General features: G+C 44.0%; 1 protein-coding gene across 1 annotated transcript in view; it reads left to right on the plus strand.

Annotated features, from left to right (window-relative positions):
• Positions 1-14,689, plus strand: part of LOC143299932 (uncharacterized) — a 197,074-nt gene that overhangs the window by 57,837 nt on the left and 124,548 nt on the right. The window contains 2 exon segments of the mRNA XM_076613478.1: positions 8,929-9,042; positions 13,138-13,260. Of these exon segments, the coding sequence (XP_076469593.1) occupies positions 8,929-9,042; positions 13,138-13,260 (237 nt within the window).

Below are 14,689 nucleotides of genomic sequence, written 5' to 3' on the forward strand. Positions count from 1 at the left end.
TTTTTATTTCGGCAGTGGAGAGCACGGATCCCCTATATTGCTGCTGCCACTGCTATGCACGGCGGTCTAAGACGGGAGTGGTGGTGCCGGCTCCGCTTTTCGCACTGTCTGTCTTTGTTATCATGCACAACACGGGCCTTTTTTTTTTTTTTTTCAAATGAGCGAGGGCTTGAGTTCTCGGCTTTCGTGGTGTGCCCCTGCTGCTGATGTGGGCGATATAACAGTAGCACGAAGCGTGGAAAACGGCACTCGCATCGCTGCTGCAGGCAACATCACGGCTCGTAACACCACCACCACCACCACCACAACAACAACAGCTGGTCTTCTGGAGACAAATTTTTGCTACCAGGAAGCACAACCACTCCCGTCTGTGATTTTTTCCCCCAACACTGAATTTCGTCCTTTCGATGTTGTGAGGAGTTTGTAATTTTATGAACATTTTTGGTGGTATTATTTTCGATGTGCCCACCAGAATCACCACGGAAGTTTTATCAACTCGTGTAGACATTCGTACATGTGTTTGGATGTGTCGGCGGGCGCGCGATATTTCCTGTTAGGAAATGGTGTGCACTTGATTCGGCTTGTAGCTGGCCTCGTCATCAAGGCAAGCACTGACACACAAGGACGTGTTAGCGCCGTGTAGGCCTGGTGGTGATGGTGGAAGCATCTGTCTGAATGAGAGACCAAGCCCCCTTGTTATTATGTGTCGTCCAAATGTCACACAGACCCACCGTCGGCATCATCATAGTCTCTCTGTCTGCCAGATCCTGATTGGATGTTATTTGAATTCGTATGCTGAAACTTTTTGTGTGCTGTTGCCGACGAAAAGGAAGTAGGTATGAAGGAAGCAGAGATGAGTGACCGCCGGCGAAAAGTTGAGGAAACGGACTGACAGTGAATGTGTTAGATATACAGTTGTTTTGCTCAACGGACGAAGGAAATGGGTGTGGAAGAAGGAGGAATTTGGGGGCGGCGGGAAGCAGCGAGGAGTGAGGAGAGATAGTGGTGAAGTGGTGCCGCTGTGTTGTGACGGACAGACGGACGGACGGAGGGGCAGTGGTGTCAGTGAGTGATGTCGGACAAGGTGGAGGGCATGTCTAGGCTGGGCAGCGGGGAGGTGGTGGGGGTGTCTCAGGACGACGAGCTCCTCATCTCCTGGCGGCCTGACGGGCTGGGCATTGAGCTGGCCCAGCACAAGGTACACACTGCGTCTGTAATGCCGGTGCTGGAGACGTGTTGTGTGTGGACGTGGACGCGCGTGTGTGTGTGTGTGTGTGTGTCTGGGGGGAGGGGGGGGGGGGGGGGACGGACGACGATATCTGTTCAATAATTTGATTATTAAGAAAAAAAACATTTGTGGATTAATTTCGTTTTCACTCCCACACCAATCTGAAATCATTAGAGAATTCAGTCATAATATGAGCAATCATATGTGTTATTTTTCCGGCAGGGAATGAATCGTTCAGTGGATTAGAATATAATATGTATTTGCTGGCAGCAAGAAATTTGTTGTGTAAATATTCATAATTGACCGATGCTGGTTTCGTTCTTGATATTAAAAAAGAGAAGAAAAAAAAAAAAAAAAAAGAGAGAGAGAAAGACTTAAAGACAGGAACACAGGAATTTGTAGGGTAGTGAATTTTCTGATCTCCGTATCGAAGATCAACAGAAATGTACCAGCGTGCCATAACTATAGTGTCTGAACCCGTTTTATGTATGGATGCATGGTGAGAATGAAAATAACTTGTATGTATGTGTATACTTCTCACCTGAGATGCATGCCTCTGTTGCACTGACATACATTGGGGACCCTGCTATTTGATTTCTGTCATTGAGTGACTGACACACAAAATATCCAGTGTTCATAAATCATCATGGCAGCCATTGATCAGCAAACTTCTTTTAATAGTTTGAAAGGAAAGAAAAAGAGAGAGCATTTTCGCTGAAGACTCCCATGGACAGAGAGAGGGATATGTGTCTGCTTTCAACAAGACTGTCTCTCTCACCTCTCTCTCACGTCAGTCTCTATTTCTCTGTGTGTGTGTGTGTGTGTGTGTGTGTGTGAGGCATTCACACAGGCGCGCGCGCACACGCTGTCCGCATGCATGTTTGTAAGAATTAGTTCACTACTTTGAAAAAAAAATTATACGGTTTTATTTATTTATTTTCCAAGAGAGTTGAAATGTGTGTGAAATATTTATGCATTGATGACAAATTACACTAAGAATAACATTTGTGTGTGTGTGTGTGTGAAAGATTTAAAACATTGAGAAATTAGACTAAACATACTCGCCAGCAAACTGATTTATAAACAGATAACGAAGTAGAGTCCGTGAAATTCTCGTACAGTGCAGGTGTTGTCTCGCCGAGCTTTGTGCAGCAAATCCAGAAATTTAGCTCATTTATTACACGTGACCATTCAAGCACACTATTCTGGTAGTAGAGTGTGGCCCTTCTGTCAGGTGATTCCACGCCCCCCCCCTCGCCCCCCTTCCTCCCCTCACAACCTCCTCCCTCCCCCCCCTCCCCACACACACACACTCCCGGCTCCCTCCTTTCTCCCTCGGTATCCCTCTCCATCTCACCTTGCAGTCTTCCGCTTCCTTTGTTGTGCAGTGGAAACGTGATTGATTGGTTCTTTCCGTGCAAGAAGAGTTCCCGAAGTTCTGATAACACCGAGGGAGGGGCGCGCACCAATATGTCCACGTCTCTCTCTCTCTCTCTCGCGCGCGCGCGCACACACACACACACACGCACACACACACATGTATACTGACATAAGGCACGCACAGACACACACACTTCCTCCCTCCCTCCCTCACACAAGCGCGGACGCACACAAGGGAAACAAAAGAGATGACGTTTGTTCTCGTTTTACATATTTTTTGTTCGAGTTGAAAGTATTTTAAAACATCGTGCGTGCACCCGTGTCCGGTCTCTGTGTGTGTGTGCGTGCGCGCGCGCGCGCGCGTGTATGTGTACATTTTCCGCCATGGGCCTTGGGCACATTCACTTGCATTCATCTCAGTTGGGGGGGGGGGGGGGGCACATCGGGCTGTGGGCATATCGCGCTGACCACCGAAGGGAAGAGACTGAGATTAGTTTGGTGAGTGGCAGAAGATGGGCAGCTACCATGGTACCCATCCACTGAGATTTATGTCTGTAGTATCATCTCGGCCTGTTTAATGTCAGCGACACAACAAGCACAGCTCGCAGTGAGGGGAAAGGGGCATGGCACACATGCTCGCTGCACGTGTTACTGTCGAACTGCCACCAACGCTCAGGGCGTGGAGGGTGGGGGATGGGAGGGTGACGGTGGAGGCGTTGTTTGCGGAGAACTGGGGATGTCAAGTGGTTGACTCTGTTCGGTTCGTTAGTTACCAGTGTCTGGACTGACGAGAGATTGTGCCTCGCTTTTATTCTGCAGTTTGTAACAGCGCACTGTGTGATGAAAGGGAGGTCTGCTAATTTGTCTTGTCTCTCTGCATGGCTATAGAAAGGGTACAAAGAAGAGCAACTTCAGTTGTTAAAAGAATGCAAATCTATGAGCTGTCAACAGAGACTTATATACTTAAATCTGCATTTATTAAAGGGTAGAAGGCTAAGAGGGGATTTAATAGAAACATATAAAATGTTAAATTGCTATAATGAAGTCAATGTGAATAATATTTTTAGAATGTCAGATTATGAGAGTACAAGAAATTCAATGATGAAAATTTGTAAAGAGCACTGTAACATTAACCTAAGGAAAAACTCATCAGCTAATAGAATCGCACATATATGGAATGCACAACCTGTAGAAACTAAACTTGCACAAAATACTGATGTGTTCAAAAATCTCCTTGACATGAACATCAATTTAAAAGAAAAATGTATTGACTTTGACGAGTGATTTACAGTACGTGTAAAAGAAAACATATATGTGGTGTGGTGTGTCTGTGTCTGTGTCTGTGTGTGTTACTGACTGTGTTTATCTGTGTGTGTGACTGTGTGAGAGTCTGCACTGTGTGTGTGTGTGTGTGTGTGTGTGTGTGTCTGTCTGTCTGTGTGTATGTTGCACAGATGAATGAATATGCTGGAAGGGAGGTGGACAGGTGTTGACTCAAGGCAGAGGACCCATGGGTGCTGGCATTTATGCTGGACTGAAGGAACTAAGAGCAGGTGTAAATATGGAACTGGGGAAACCATTACAGTTCCCCGGCTGGGGTGGAGGGGATTAGGAGAATTAGGTTTGCTACAGAGGGCAGGGGTGGTAGTAGGGTGGGTGTTTGGTGAAGTAAGTATGTCTGTGTGTGTGTGTGGATCTGTGCCTGTTGGGGGACCTGTACATTGCATGTAAGTCTGGGCTTGTTCTGGGGTGTAGGGGTTTCAGCATTTCTGATTTTGTAACTTAATTCTTATAGTCGGGGTTTCTTGTTTAGACCCCCCCCCCCCCCCACCTCCCCAATGCTTTGTGTGTGTGTGTGGAACTAAAGGGGATTGGAGGTGTAAGTATAGGGGAGGGGGAAGGGTGTGTGTGGGGGGGGTGGGGGTGGGGGGGAGTGTGGCACACACACACACACACACACACACACACACACACACACATTCCAATTTCTCAACATTCAGTACTTGTGAAATCATTGCAAAGTTACAACAATTAGAATCAACATGTAAACATAATTTGACATATCTTTGGCTGTGCTCCAGGAGTGAGGTATTGAACAGTCCCGACATACCTTTGGCTGCATTCCATGATTAAGGTGCAAAGGAATGGAACTGAAATACACATATTTTTTTTCTCTCTGCCACTAAGCAAGCCTTTGACCGACATTGTTGGGAAGTTGGCACAGTGAGGGATAGAAAGCAGTTCGGACAGTGTTGGCACTAATGCTCCCAGCTCACAGAGTCCTCAAAAAGTTAGGACTGTTGATCTCTGGCACAGTCTTTTGCCATTGAGGGGAGAGTAAACATAAAGGGTTTGACGTCTTGTTCAGTGCTATATATATATCTTAATATTCTGGGGGTTTTTGGGTTGTTTTTTTTAATCTTATTTTAGTTTGTTTTCTTTTTCTTTTCTTTTTCTTTTTTTTTTCTCATTCTTATATTGTTTCTTTTTCCTATCATGTTTCGTATAATTTCTGTTTTGTGTATTTGTCTCTTTTTTTTTTCCTTTCTTTTTTTTGTGTGTCTCTCTCAGATTCTCAGTTTGTTTCTTATTCCTCGTTTGTTTCTTATTCGTATTTTTGTATACCTCTTTTTGGAGATTTTCTTGAGGATTATTTCTTGTCAGCTCTTTTCTTTTGGTGGTATCCAGTTTTTTGGGAGCTTTTTTCTTTGAAGTGGTTGTTCGGTCTGACACAGTGTGGGGGCCTAGTGTCCAGTGTAGAAGGAGGTTACTTGATTAAAGCCATGGTCTCATTTTTTTTTTTAACGTGCGCATGCATGCAAACGTACGCACATACGCATATGCACACATGCACATGTATGCATGCATATATATATACACACACACACACATGCATGCACACATGCACTCTCATGCTCATGTACATGCTCATATGAGCACATGCGCGCACAGTAACGCACATAGAGAGCATCACACACACACGCTCACATACACACTCACAAACACACACGCACACACACACTGCACATGCATACACACACTCTCTCTCTCACTCACTCTCTCTTTTTCTCTCACTCACACACACACACACACACACACACACACACACACACACACACACACACACATGCACTCTCTCTTTCACTCTCTCTCTCCTCCTCTCTCACTCACACAAACACACTTTCTTTCTGTCTCTCATGCTCTGTCTCTCTTTCTCTGTCTCTCTTGCTCTCTCACACACAAACACATTCTTTCTCTCAAACACACACATCTCACACACACACACACACACACACACACATTTGCTACGTTCATGTCCGTGGACGAAGGTGCCGGTGCCTCCAACGGTGCACTGATCCCGATCAGGTTGTGTGGACTGTGTGTGACTGTGCAGGGCCCACGGCTCACTTCTGGGTGGACGAGCACAGAGGGTGTGTTGTATTACATATATCTCTCCTCTTCTTTTCCTTTCCAACAGCTCTTCGCTTTCCTTCTCCTCTTGTCAGCCTGAATGCATTGTGTCATTTGATTTACATCCTGTTTATTGTTGTGGGTTTTTTTGTTTTTTTTCAATTTTTATTTTTAAGAATAATGTTATACGTACTTATATAGTGCAAACTCCCTACATACTTGGCTTGAAGCACCGCACAGAATGTTTGGATTTCCTGTTTTCTTTCTTTCTTTTTTTTTCTATTTTTTTTCTACTGCTTTCTTTGTGTCTTGTCATTTTCTTCTTGTCATGTTTTAAGTTCAAATAAAGTAATTGCTAATTTGTTTACTTTGTCTGAATATTTTTACTCAAACCTCGGGGTGGTGAGCTCTCAAGGCCTGACCATTATGTTGGGGTTTATGCTTAGGTTGGGAATCTGTCCCCCCCCCCCCCCACCCCCTCCCTCACCCACTGCCTCCACCACTCTTATTCATATATATATATATATATATTTTTTTTTTTTTAAAGCAGATGCAGTGTAGTGTGTGTCACCATCTGAATGAGTCTGCACACTTTGACACCTCCTTGAAACTGAAACTGAAACTGGAAGTATTGTCTTGAAAGCGGTGAAACAAGAAACTTGAAAGAGCACAGTATAATCAGGGAAATTTTGAAATAGAAGGCAGAGTTCTTAATATTGATTTGGTGGTAGTTCCAACATCTGTCAGCAGCACCAAAAGTTTTCTGCAGAACTGAAGGTTTTTTGTTGGCTGAACATCTGTCAGTTACACTGTAGTGCTGTGTGTGTGTGTGTGTGTGTGTGTCTGTGTCGGTGTGTCTTTTTCGTGTTCTTTTTTCTTATTTATTTTCCTTAGACTATGCTTTGTGTGTGTGTGTGTGTGTGCGCGCGCGCGTGGATGCATGTAATGTACATTTTTTCCCTATGTATTTTTAGTGACACCATGCGTATGACTTCATTTAGGATTGTGTAGTATAAACCTCGTTCAGGGTGGAAACGATGTAAAAAAAAAAAAAAAAATAATAATAATAAAAAAAATATAAAAAAGCAAAGCAGTGCTATCTTTTATCCTGGGAAATGTTTTGTCTTGTCTTGTCTTGTCTCTTTTCCTATCTGTCTCTCTCTCTCTCTGTACACACACACACACACACATATGCACACACACATAGACACACACACACACACACGCACATGCACACATGCACACACGCGCATGCACGCACTCACACACGTGTAATAGTTATGTGTCTGTGTTTGTCTCAGTATGTATATAGATCTGTATATATATTATATATATATGTATTATATGTATGTATGTATGTATGCTTGCATGCATGCTGTGTGAAAGCAGGGATGGATCTTCTATAAGGTAGACATGACAAGAGAGAGCATATTTCTGTATTCTAAAAAGAGTTTTAATGCATGATTTATGCCCCTTCCCCTCATTATCTCCCATGCCGGATGTGTGGAATGGAGACGTGGGTATAGCACTCCAGCTGAGCTACTGACAGCAGAAAGTGATGAACTGGTGAATGAATGATAAGGCTGTTTTTTTGTGTTTTTTTTGCTGTTGTTGTTTTTGTTTAGTATGCTGTCTGTCTGTCTCTTTCTTTCTCTTTCTCTTCTGTCTCTCTTTTTAGTTTTGATACATGCAGGCACACATGCACACACACACACACACACACACACACACACACACACACACACACACACGCATGCACTATAATATTAAGAATAAGATAGACCTCCTTTCTTGATTGAATACCTGTTGATGAGAGATAGTGGAAGATTATCAACGTGATGGCAGGGGTTGTTGAGGTGATGAAGTTATTTGACTCAAATCATCATTAGTGTTGAATAACCAGTGTTATTTGGATAAAAACAGAGATGATGATAATAATGATATTAATAATGATAACACACACACAAAAAAAACACCTCTCTTGCTTGCTCTCTCTCTCTCTCTCTCTCTCTCTCTCTCACACACACACACACACACACACACACACACACACACACACACACACACACACACAGATGTTATTGGTGAAGACTGTCAGTGTGTGTGTGTGTGTGTGTGTGTGTTTCGTTTCGCTTTTTTGTTGCTTTGTTTTTTCTGTTTTTCTCAAGAAAGCTGAAACTGAGAATGAAGACTAACCTGTTGTTGTGAAGACAAATGATTATTCATTTTTCTATATTATGTTATGTGCGTTGAGAGCTAGACAGTATGAGGCAGAGATGGATATTGATGTGTCTGTGAATGTCTGTGTTGTCAACAGCTGGAGAGCCTGAAGCGACAGTATGAGGCAGAGATGGATATTGATGTGTCTGTGAATGTCTGTGTTGTCAACAGCTGGAGAGCCTGAAGCGACAGTATGAGGCAGAGATGGATATTGATGTGTCTGTGAATGTCTGTGTTGTCAACAGCTGGAGAGCCTGAAGCGACAGTACGAGGCAGAGATGGATATTGATGTGTCTGTGAATGTCTGTGTTGTCAACAGCTGGAGAGCCTGAAGCGACAGTATGAGGCAGAGATGGATATTGATGTGTGTGTGAATGTCTGTGTTGTCAACAGCTGGAGAGCCTGAAGCGACAGTACGAGGCAGAGATGGATATTGATGTGTGTGTGAATGTCTGTGTTGTCAACAGCTGGAGAGCCTGAAGCGACAGTATGAGGCAGAGATGGATATTGATGTGTCTGTGAATGTCTGTGTTGTCAACAGCTGGAGAGCCTGAAGCGACAGTATGAGGCAGAGATGGATATTGATGTGTGTGTGAATGTCTGTGTTGTCAACAGCTGGAGAGCCTGAAGCGACAGTATGAGGCAGAGATGGATATTGATGTGTGTGTGAATGTCTGTGTTGTCAACAGCTGGAGAGCCTGAAGCGACAGTATGAGGCAGAGATGGAGGCCCTACGTCAGCAGCTGGAGGGGCAGCAAGACACCAGTGACCATGTGGAGCAGCTTCGCTCAAGCTACCTGCAGGTCAGTCTGCAAATTTCATCTATGATGTATTTATCTGTCTGTCTGTCTGTCTGTCTGTCTATCTATGCATCTGTCTGCCTGTCTATATGTTTAACTGTGTATAGCTGTTTCTATCTATGATGTATCTATCTATCTATCTATCTATCTATCTGTCTATATATGCATCTGTCTGTCTATATATTTAATATGCATAGCTGTATCTATCAATCTGTTTATCTGTTTGTCTGTTTATATATATATATATATATATATATATATATCTGTCTGTCTCTGTCTCTGTCTGTCTGTCTGTCTGTCTCTCTCTCTCTCTCTCTCTCTCTCTCTCTCTCTCTATATATATATATATATATATATATGCATACATGATACACATGAGGAAGCGCCGCGTGCGTGGCAGAATGTGTTAGGTGTTGGACTTGTGATGCGGTGATGACCAGTGATCAGGGTTCAAGCCCCCGCTTCAGCATGGTGTTGTGGGTGTCTTTGGGAAAGGCACTTCACTCCGCTTTCCCTCACTCCACCCAGGTGTGTGAAGGGGCACCAGACAGACAGTTGTGGAAGGCCAAAACGGCGGAAGGAGAGGATTGGGCCTCGCCGTCCTGTGCCGAGCACTGGACACAGTGGATACGCATTCACTGTGCTGATACCTGCGAAAGCCCGTGGGACCTTTAACCTTTTTAACCTTTAACATGCATGGTCAGGAGGGGGGGGGCGGGGGGGGACCCTTTCCTCCATGTAAAGAAGTCCTGTGTCCCTGCCACCCCCCCCCCCCCCCCCCACCTTTTTTTTTTCTTCTTCATGTCAGTGGCAAATGGAAAAGATTTTCCATGAACAGTGCTTATGTTTAAGAAGTACATTTCAGGTTTAAAAAAAAATTTATTATCATTATTGTTATTTTTTGGAGGGGATTAGAATTGTCTTTTTCAGTCTAAGATATAGACACCCCCCCCCCCCTCACCCCTCCCAACCCCTGCCCCCTGTGGTTGTTGAAAATGAAGTTTTGATGTCAATTACAAAACATACTTGTGACAGAACTCATCTCTCTCCCTCTCTCTCTCGGTGTCTCTCTCTTTCCACTCCTAAGCGCTGTTAACAAGGTTGATTGATTAATTAATATCAGCGTGCTGGCATTTCTCCACAGACACTTCTTTCCCCATGTACGCACTAGACACTCCCGCCCATCCCCTAACCATTCTCCGGGGTTTGTACTCCACGGATTCCCCTTCCTTCCTCTTCTCTCCCTTCTCATGAGGAGTGTTCACCATCAGATAAGCTCCTGTCTTGGCCACTCCTCTCCATCCCCCCTCACCCCCCTTCATGCCCCCCTCCCTCCCCCCTTCTGTTTCTTCTCCCCCTCAGCCACAGTGATCCCATCTTTGATCATGTTGCTGGTCAGCTCTGCCCTGACGCTACTGCTGTCGTTCTGTTGACAGTCCTACCCCATGAGTAGGGGGACGCCACTTCAGAATCATGGCTTGAGTGTACGTGCTTGCTGTATATACAACGGAAGAGTCCACACACACACACACACACACCAGACCCATGTTTAAGTTGTTGTTTTTCTTTTGCTGAGACATGACTGGTTGTACTTAATATTATTGTTGTTGTTGTTATTATTATTATTCTTATTTTGATTTATGTTTTTGTTCATTATTATTATTATTGTTCTTTTAAAGGTTATCAGAGTCTGTGCTGGTTGCCAGTGTTGCGTTGTGGTTGTGGCAGTGTTGTGACAGTGTTGTGACATGGTGGTGTGAAATGGTGGTGGGACATGGTGGTGGGACATGGTGTTGTGAGTGTGGTGTTGTGACAGTGTTGGGACATGGTGTTGGGACATGGTGTTGTGACAGTGGTGTTGTGACAATGTTGTGACATGGTGGTGTGACATGGTGGCGTTGGGCCTGCTGGGGGGTGGGGGTCGGGGGGGGGGGGGGGGGGGGGGGGGGACCTGTGTGGGGCCTTGGCAGGGATCTGAGACACAGAAAATTTGAACTGAATCATGCTTTGCGATCTAGGACTGGTTGTTGTTTTTTTGCAGTCAGGCAAAGCACTAGCACACATCACGTCACGTCACGTCACGTCACACACACACACACACACTCACACATACTCACACACACTCACACACACACACACACACACACACACACACATATTCATGTGCACAGGTATACACACACAGCACAGCACAGCACACACACACATACACACACACGCACACTCAGACACACACACACACACACACACACACACACACACACACACTAATCCTTAATGATTTTATGACAATAAATTCAGTTGAGTCAGTCGAGTCATACACACACACACATGTAATTTTCACACAAAAATTAGGATGAAACCATTTTCAATAATATTTAAAAATAGATATGGGTTTTAGGGTTCTAGCTTTAGTGATGATTGTGTGTTGAGAGAAAGCACTTATTTTGGGGGTAAAAAGGGTGTAGAGTTTGGTATCGGTGTTTATAATGTGTGTATACTTTTTTAAAATTTATTTTATGTATGAATGTGTGTATATGTATGTGTGTGCATGCATGTTTGCATGAATGTGTGGGCTTCTGTATGCTGGTTGATGGTAGCAATGCACCTGGAAACCAGGAAATCAATATGGTTGTGATTCCACCACATCAGTTTTTCATGTTTCATACTCTCCCGTCAGCTATTTGTGATAGTGATGGAACACTGTATCTAACTTCTAAGATAAAAGTTACACATGCTGCTTGATGCTGCAGGTTTTGAAGATTGTTTGTTATATTTATTTATTTGCAAAAGACTGAGGAAAAAAAAAGGAAGGAAAGACAGATAAATGTTTACTGAGTGCAAGTTTTCGCTTGATGTGAATTTAAAACAAAGCACTGAACAAGGACAAGGAAGGAAAACAAGAAGGAAAAAGAAAGAAAAGAAAGAAATGAATTAAGGATGGGTTCATTTTCAGAACTGTGACATGTCTTAGGGCTTTGCACTTCTGGTTTTTTTTGTTTTTTTTTGTTTTTTGTTTTGCTTGAAAATGTTTATTGAAACTGAAAATTGTCTTGTGTGTCTTAGTTTTACCCAGTGTGTGTATGTGTTGTTTCTTTTGTGTCTTGTCTTGCCTGGTTCTTAATTCATGTGATGGTTTTGTTTTTGTTTTGTTTTTTTCATCATTATTGTAAGAATTAATGTCAGCAGTTCTTTCCCCCAAATTGATGTGGAAAAAATGCATGGAAAACATTCACGAAGAACAAGATTCTGTGCAAATAGAAAATGTAACACAGAGGCGGTGTGGCTGAATCAGTGGGGCATTAGATTTCTGATTCAGTGTTCACCAGTGATCAGGGTTTCGAGGCTGCATTTCGCTGTGGTGTTGGGTCATCAGGAAGGGCACTTAACTCTGAATTTTCTCTCTCCACTGCTCTGAATTTTCTCACCGCACCCAGCTGTGAATGGGAACCGGACTTTGGTTGGGGAAGGTTAAACGGCGGAGGAAGGAGAGGATTTGGCCCCTCCTCCCTATGAGTATGACTAGCAAAAGACACGGTAGATCTACATGAATTCACTGCCCTGATGGCTGTGAAAGGCTATGGGACCTTTGACCTTTTATCAGAATGGTGTGTGTGTGTGTGTGTGTGTGTGCGCGAGCACGTATGCGTGTGAAAGGCAGGTGGCAGAATGGTTAAGATGCTTATCTCATCTGCCAATACAGAGTCCGATCTCACTCTTTCTCCCAAGTTTGACTGAAAAATCAAACTGAGCATCCAGTCATTCGGATGAGACCATAAATCGAGGTCTCATGTGCGGCATGCACTTGGCGCAGTGAAAAAGAACCCATGGCAACGACAGTGTTGTCCTCTGGCAAAATTCTTCAGAAGAAATCCTCTCTGATAGGTACATGTATGTATTTGCTTGCACTCCAGGCCTGACAAAGCGCCTAGGGGTTATGCTGCTGGTCAGGCATGCATTTGTCTAACAGGTGTGGTGTAGCGTATTTTGATCTGTTGGAACGTAGTGACGCCTCCTTGAGAAACTGAAATTGAAAATTGAAAAAAATTATGTGTTTGTGTGTGTGTGTGTGTGTGCGTGTGTGTGCGTGTTTGTCAGGCGGTGTCCAACCTGCGAGAGGCGCTGCAGGACCAGGAACAGCAGGAGGAGCTGGATGCGGTGGTGGGTCAGTTACTGGAGCTCCACCAGAGGCAGCTGCAACAGCTCAACGCCCAGCATGTGGTCAGTACTGCTGGACAGGCCTCTGTCACCGCTGTCTTCATGTCCCTCCTTTCTCCTGCTCTCCCTCTGTCCATGTCGTTTATGGTGACCTGGGGAAGGAAGATGAGTTACATTTTGTTGCCCTGCCTTCCCTCTATCCATGTCGTTCATGTAACCTTCACCAAGATGCGCTACATTTTGTTGCTCTTACTTCCCTCTATCCATGTCGTTTATGGTGACCTGGGGAAGGAAGATGAGTTACATTTTGTTGCCCTGCCTTCCCTCTATCCATGTCGTTTATGTAACCTAGGGAAGGAAGATGAGCTACATTTTGTTGCCCTGCCTTCCCTCTATCCATGTCGTTTATGTAACCTGGAGAAAGAAGAGCTACATTTTGTTGCCCTTCCTTCCCTCTATCCATGTCGTTTATCTTCCCTCTATCCATGTCGTTTATGTAACCTGGGGAAGGAAGATGAGCTACATTTTGTTGCCCTTCCTTCCCTCTATCCATGTCGTTTATGTAACCTGGGGAAGGAAGATGAGCTACATTTTGTTGCCCTGCCTTCCCTCTATCCATGTAGTTTATGTAACCTGGTGAAGGAAGATGAGCTACGTTTTGTTGCCCTGCCTTCCCTCTATCCATGTTGTTTATGTAACATGGGGGAGGAAGATGAGTTACATTTTGTTGCCCTGCCTTCCCTCTATCCATGTCGTTAATGGTGACCTGGGGAAGGAAGATGAGCTACATTTTGTTGCCCTTCCTTCCCTCTATCCATGTCGTTTATGTAACCTGGGGAAGGAAGATGAGCTACATTTTGTTGCCCTTCCTTCCCTCTGTCTGTGTCGTTTATGTTACCAGGGAAGGAAGATGAGCTACATTTTGTTGCCCTTCCTACCCTCTGTCTGTGTTGTTTATGTAACCTGGGGAAGGAAGATGAGCTACATTTTGTGTTATGCTGCCCTGCCTTGAGTAACCTCAGACAAAAGCTAAATCATCCAAATTATATATAAAGATCCATCTAACTTCAGGTTCAGTTTGCCCTTGTCACCAAGACATGAGTCTACTCTTTGTAACTTTGCCACAGATCTATCTATCTATATATCTGTCTATATCTCTCTCTCTATATATATAGATAGATAGATGAAGCATTGAAGAGATTGCAAAGTGTTACATCATGAATGTTGTTGAACATTTGTGTTAGCTATTTTTGGTTGGTTTATGTTGTCAATTCATTGCGTCATGTAGATTATTGTGTCGTGTCCGGTGATCTGAAGTGCATTGTGGTTGCCATTATCATGTTTATGTATATATGTATTTTTTTGTACGATTGTCAGCTGTGACCATCAGAGCAGCAGAGGAGGTAACTGCTGTCCTGACTATCTGGGTGAGGATTTGATTATAGTGGAGAGTGTCTTGCCCAAGTTACATCCCCACTCTCTTGGCCAAGAA

This window comes from Babylonia areolata, chromosome 2 (genome assembly GCF_041734735.1).
Source record: "Babylonia areolata isolate BAREFJ2019XMU chromosome 2, ASM4173473v1, whole genome shotgun sequence".
In the NCBI taxonomy this organism is placed as follows: domain Eukaryota; kingdom Metazoa; phylum Mollusca; class Gastropoda; order Neogastropoda; family Buccinidae; genus Babylonia; species Babylonia areolata.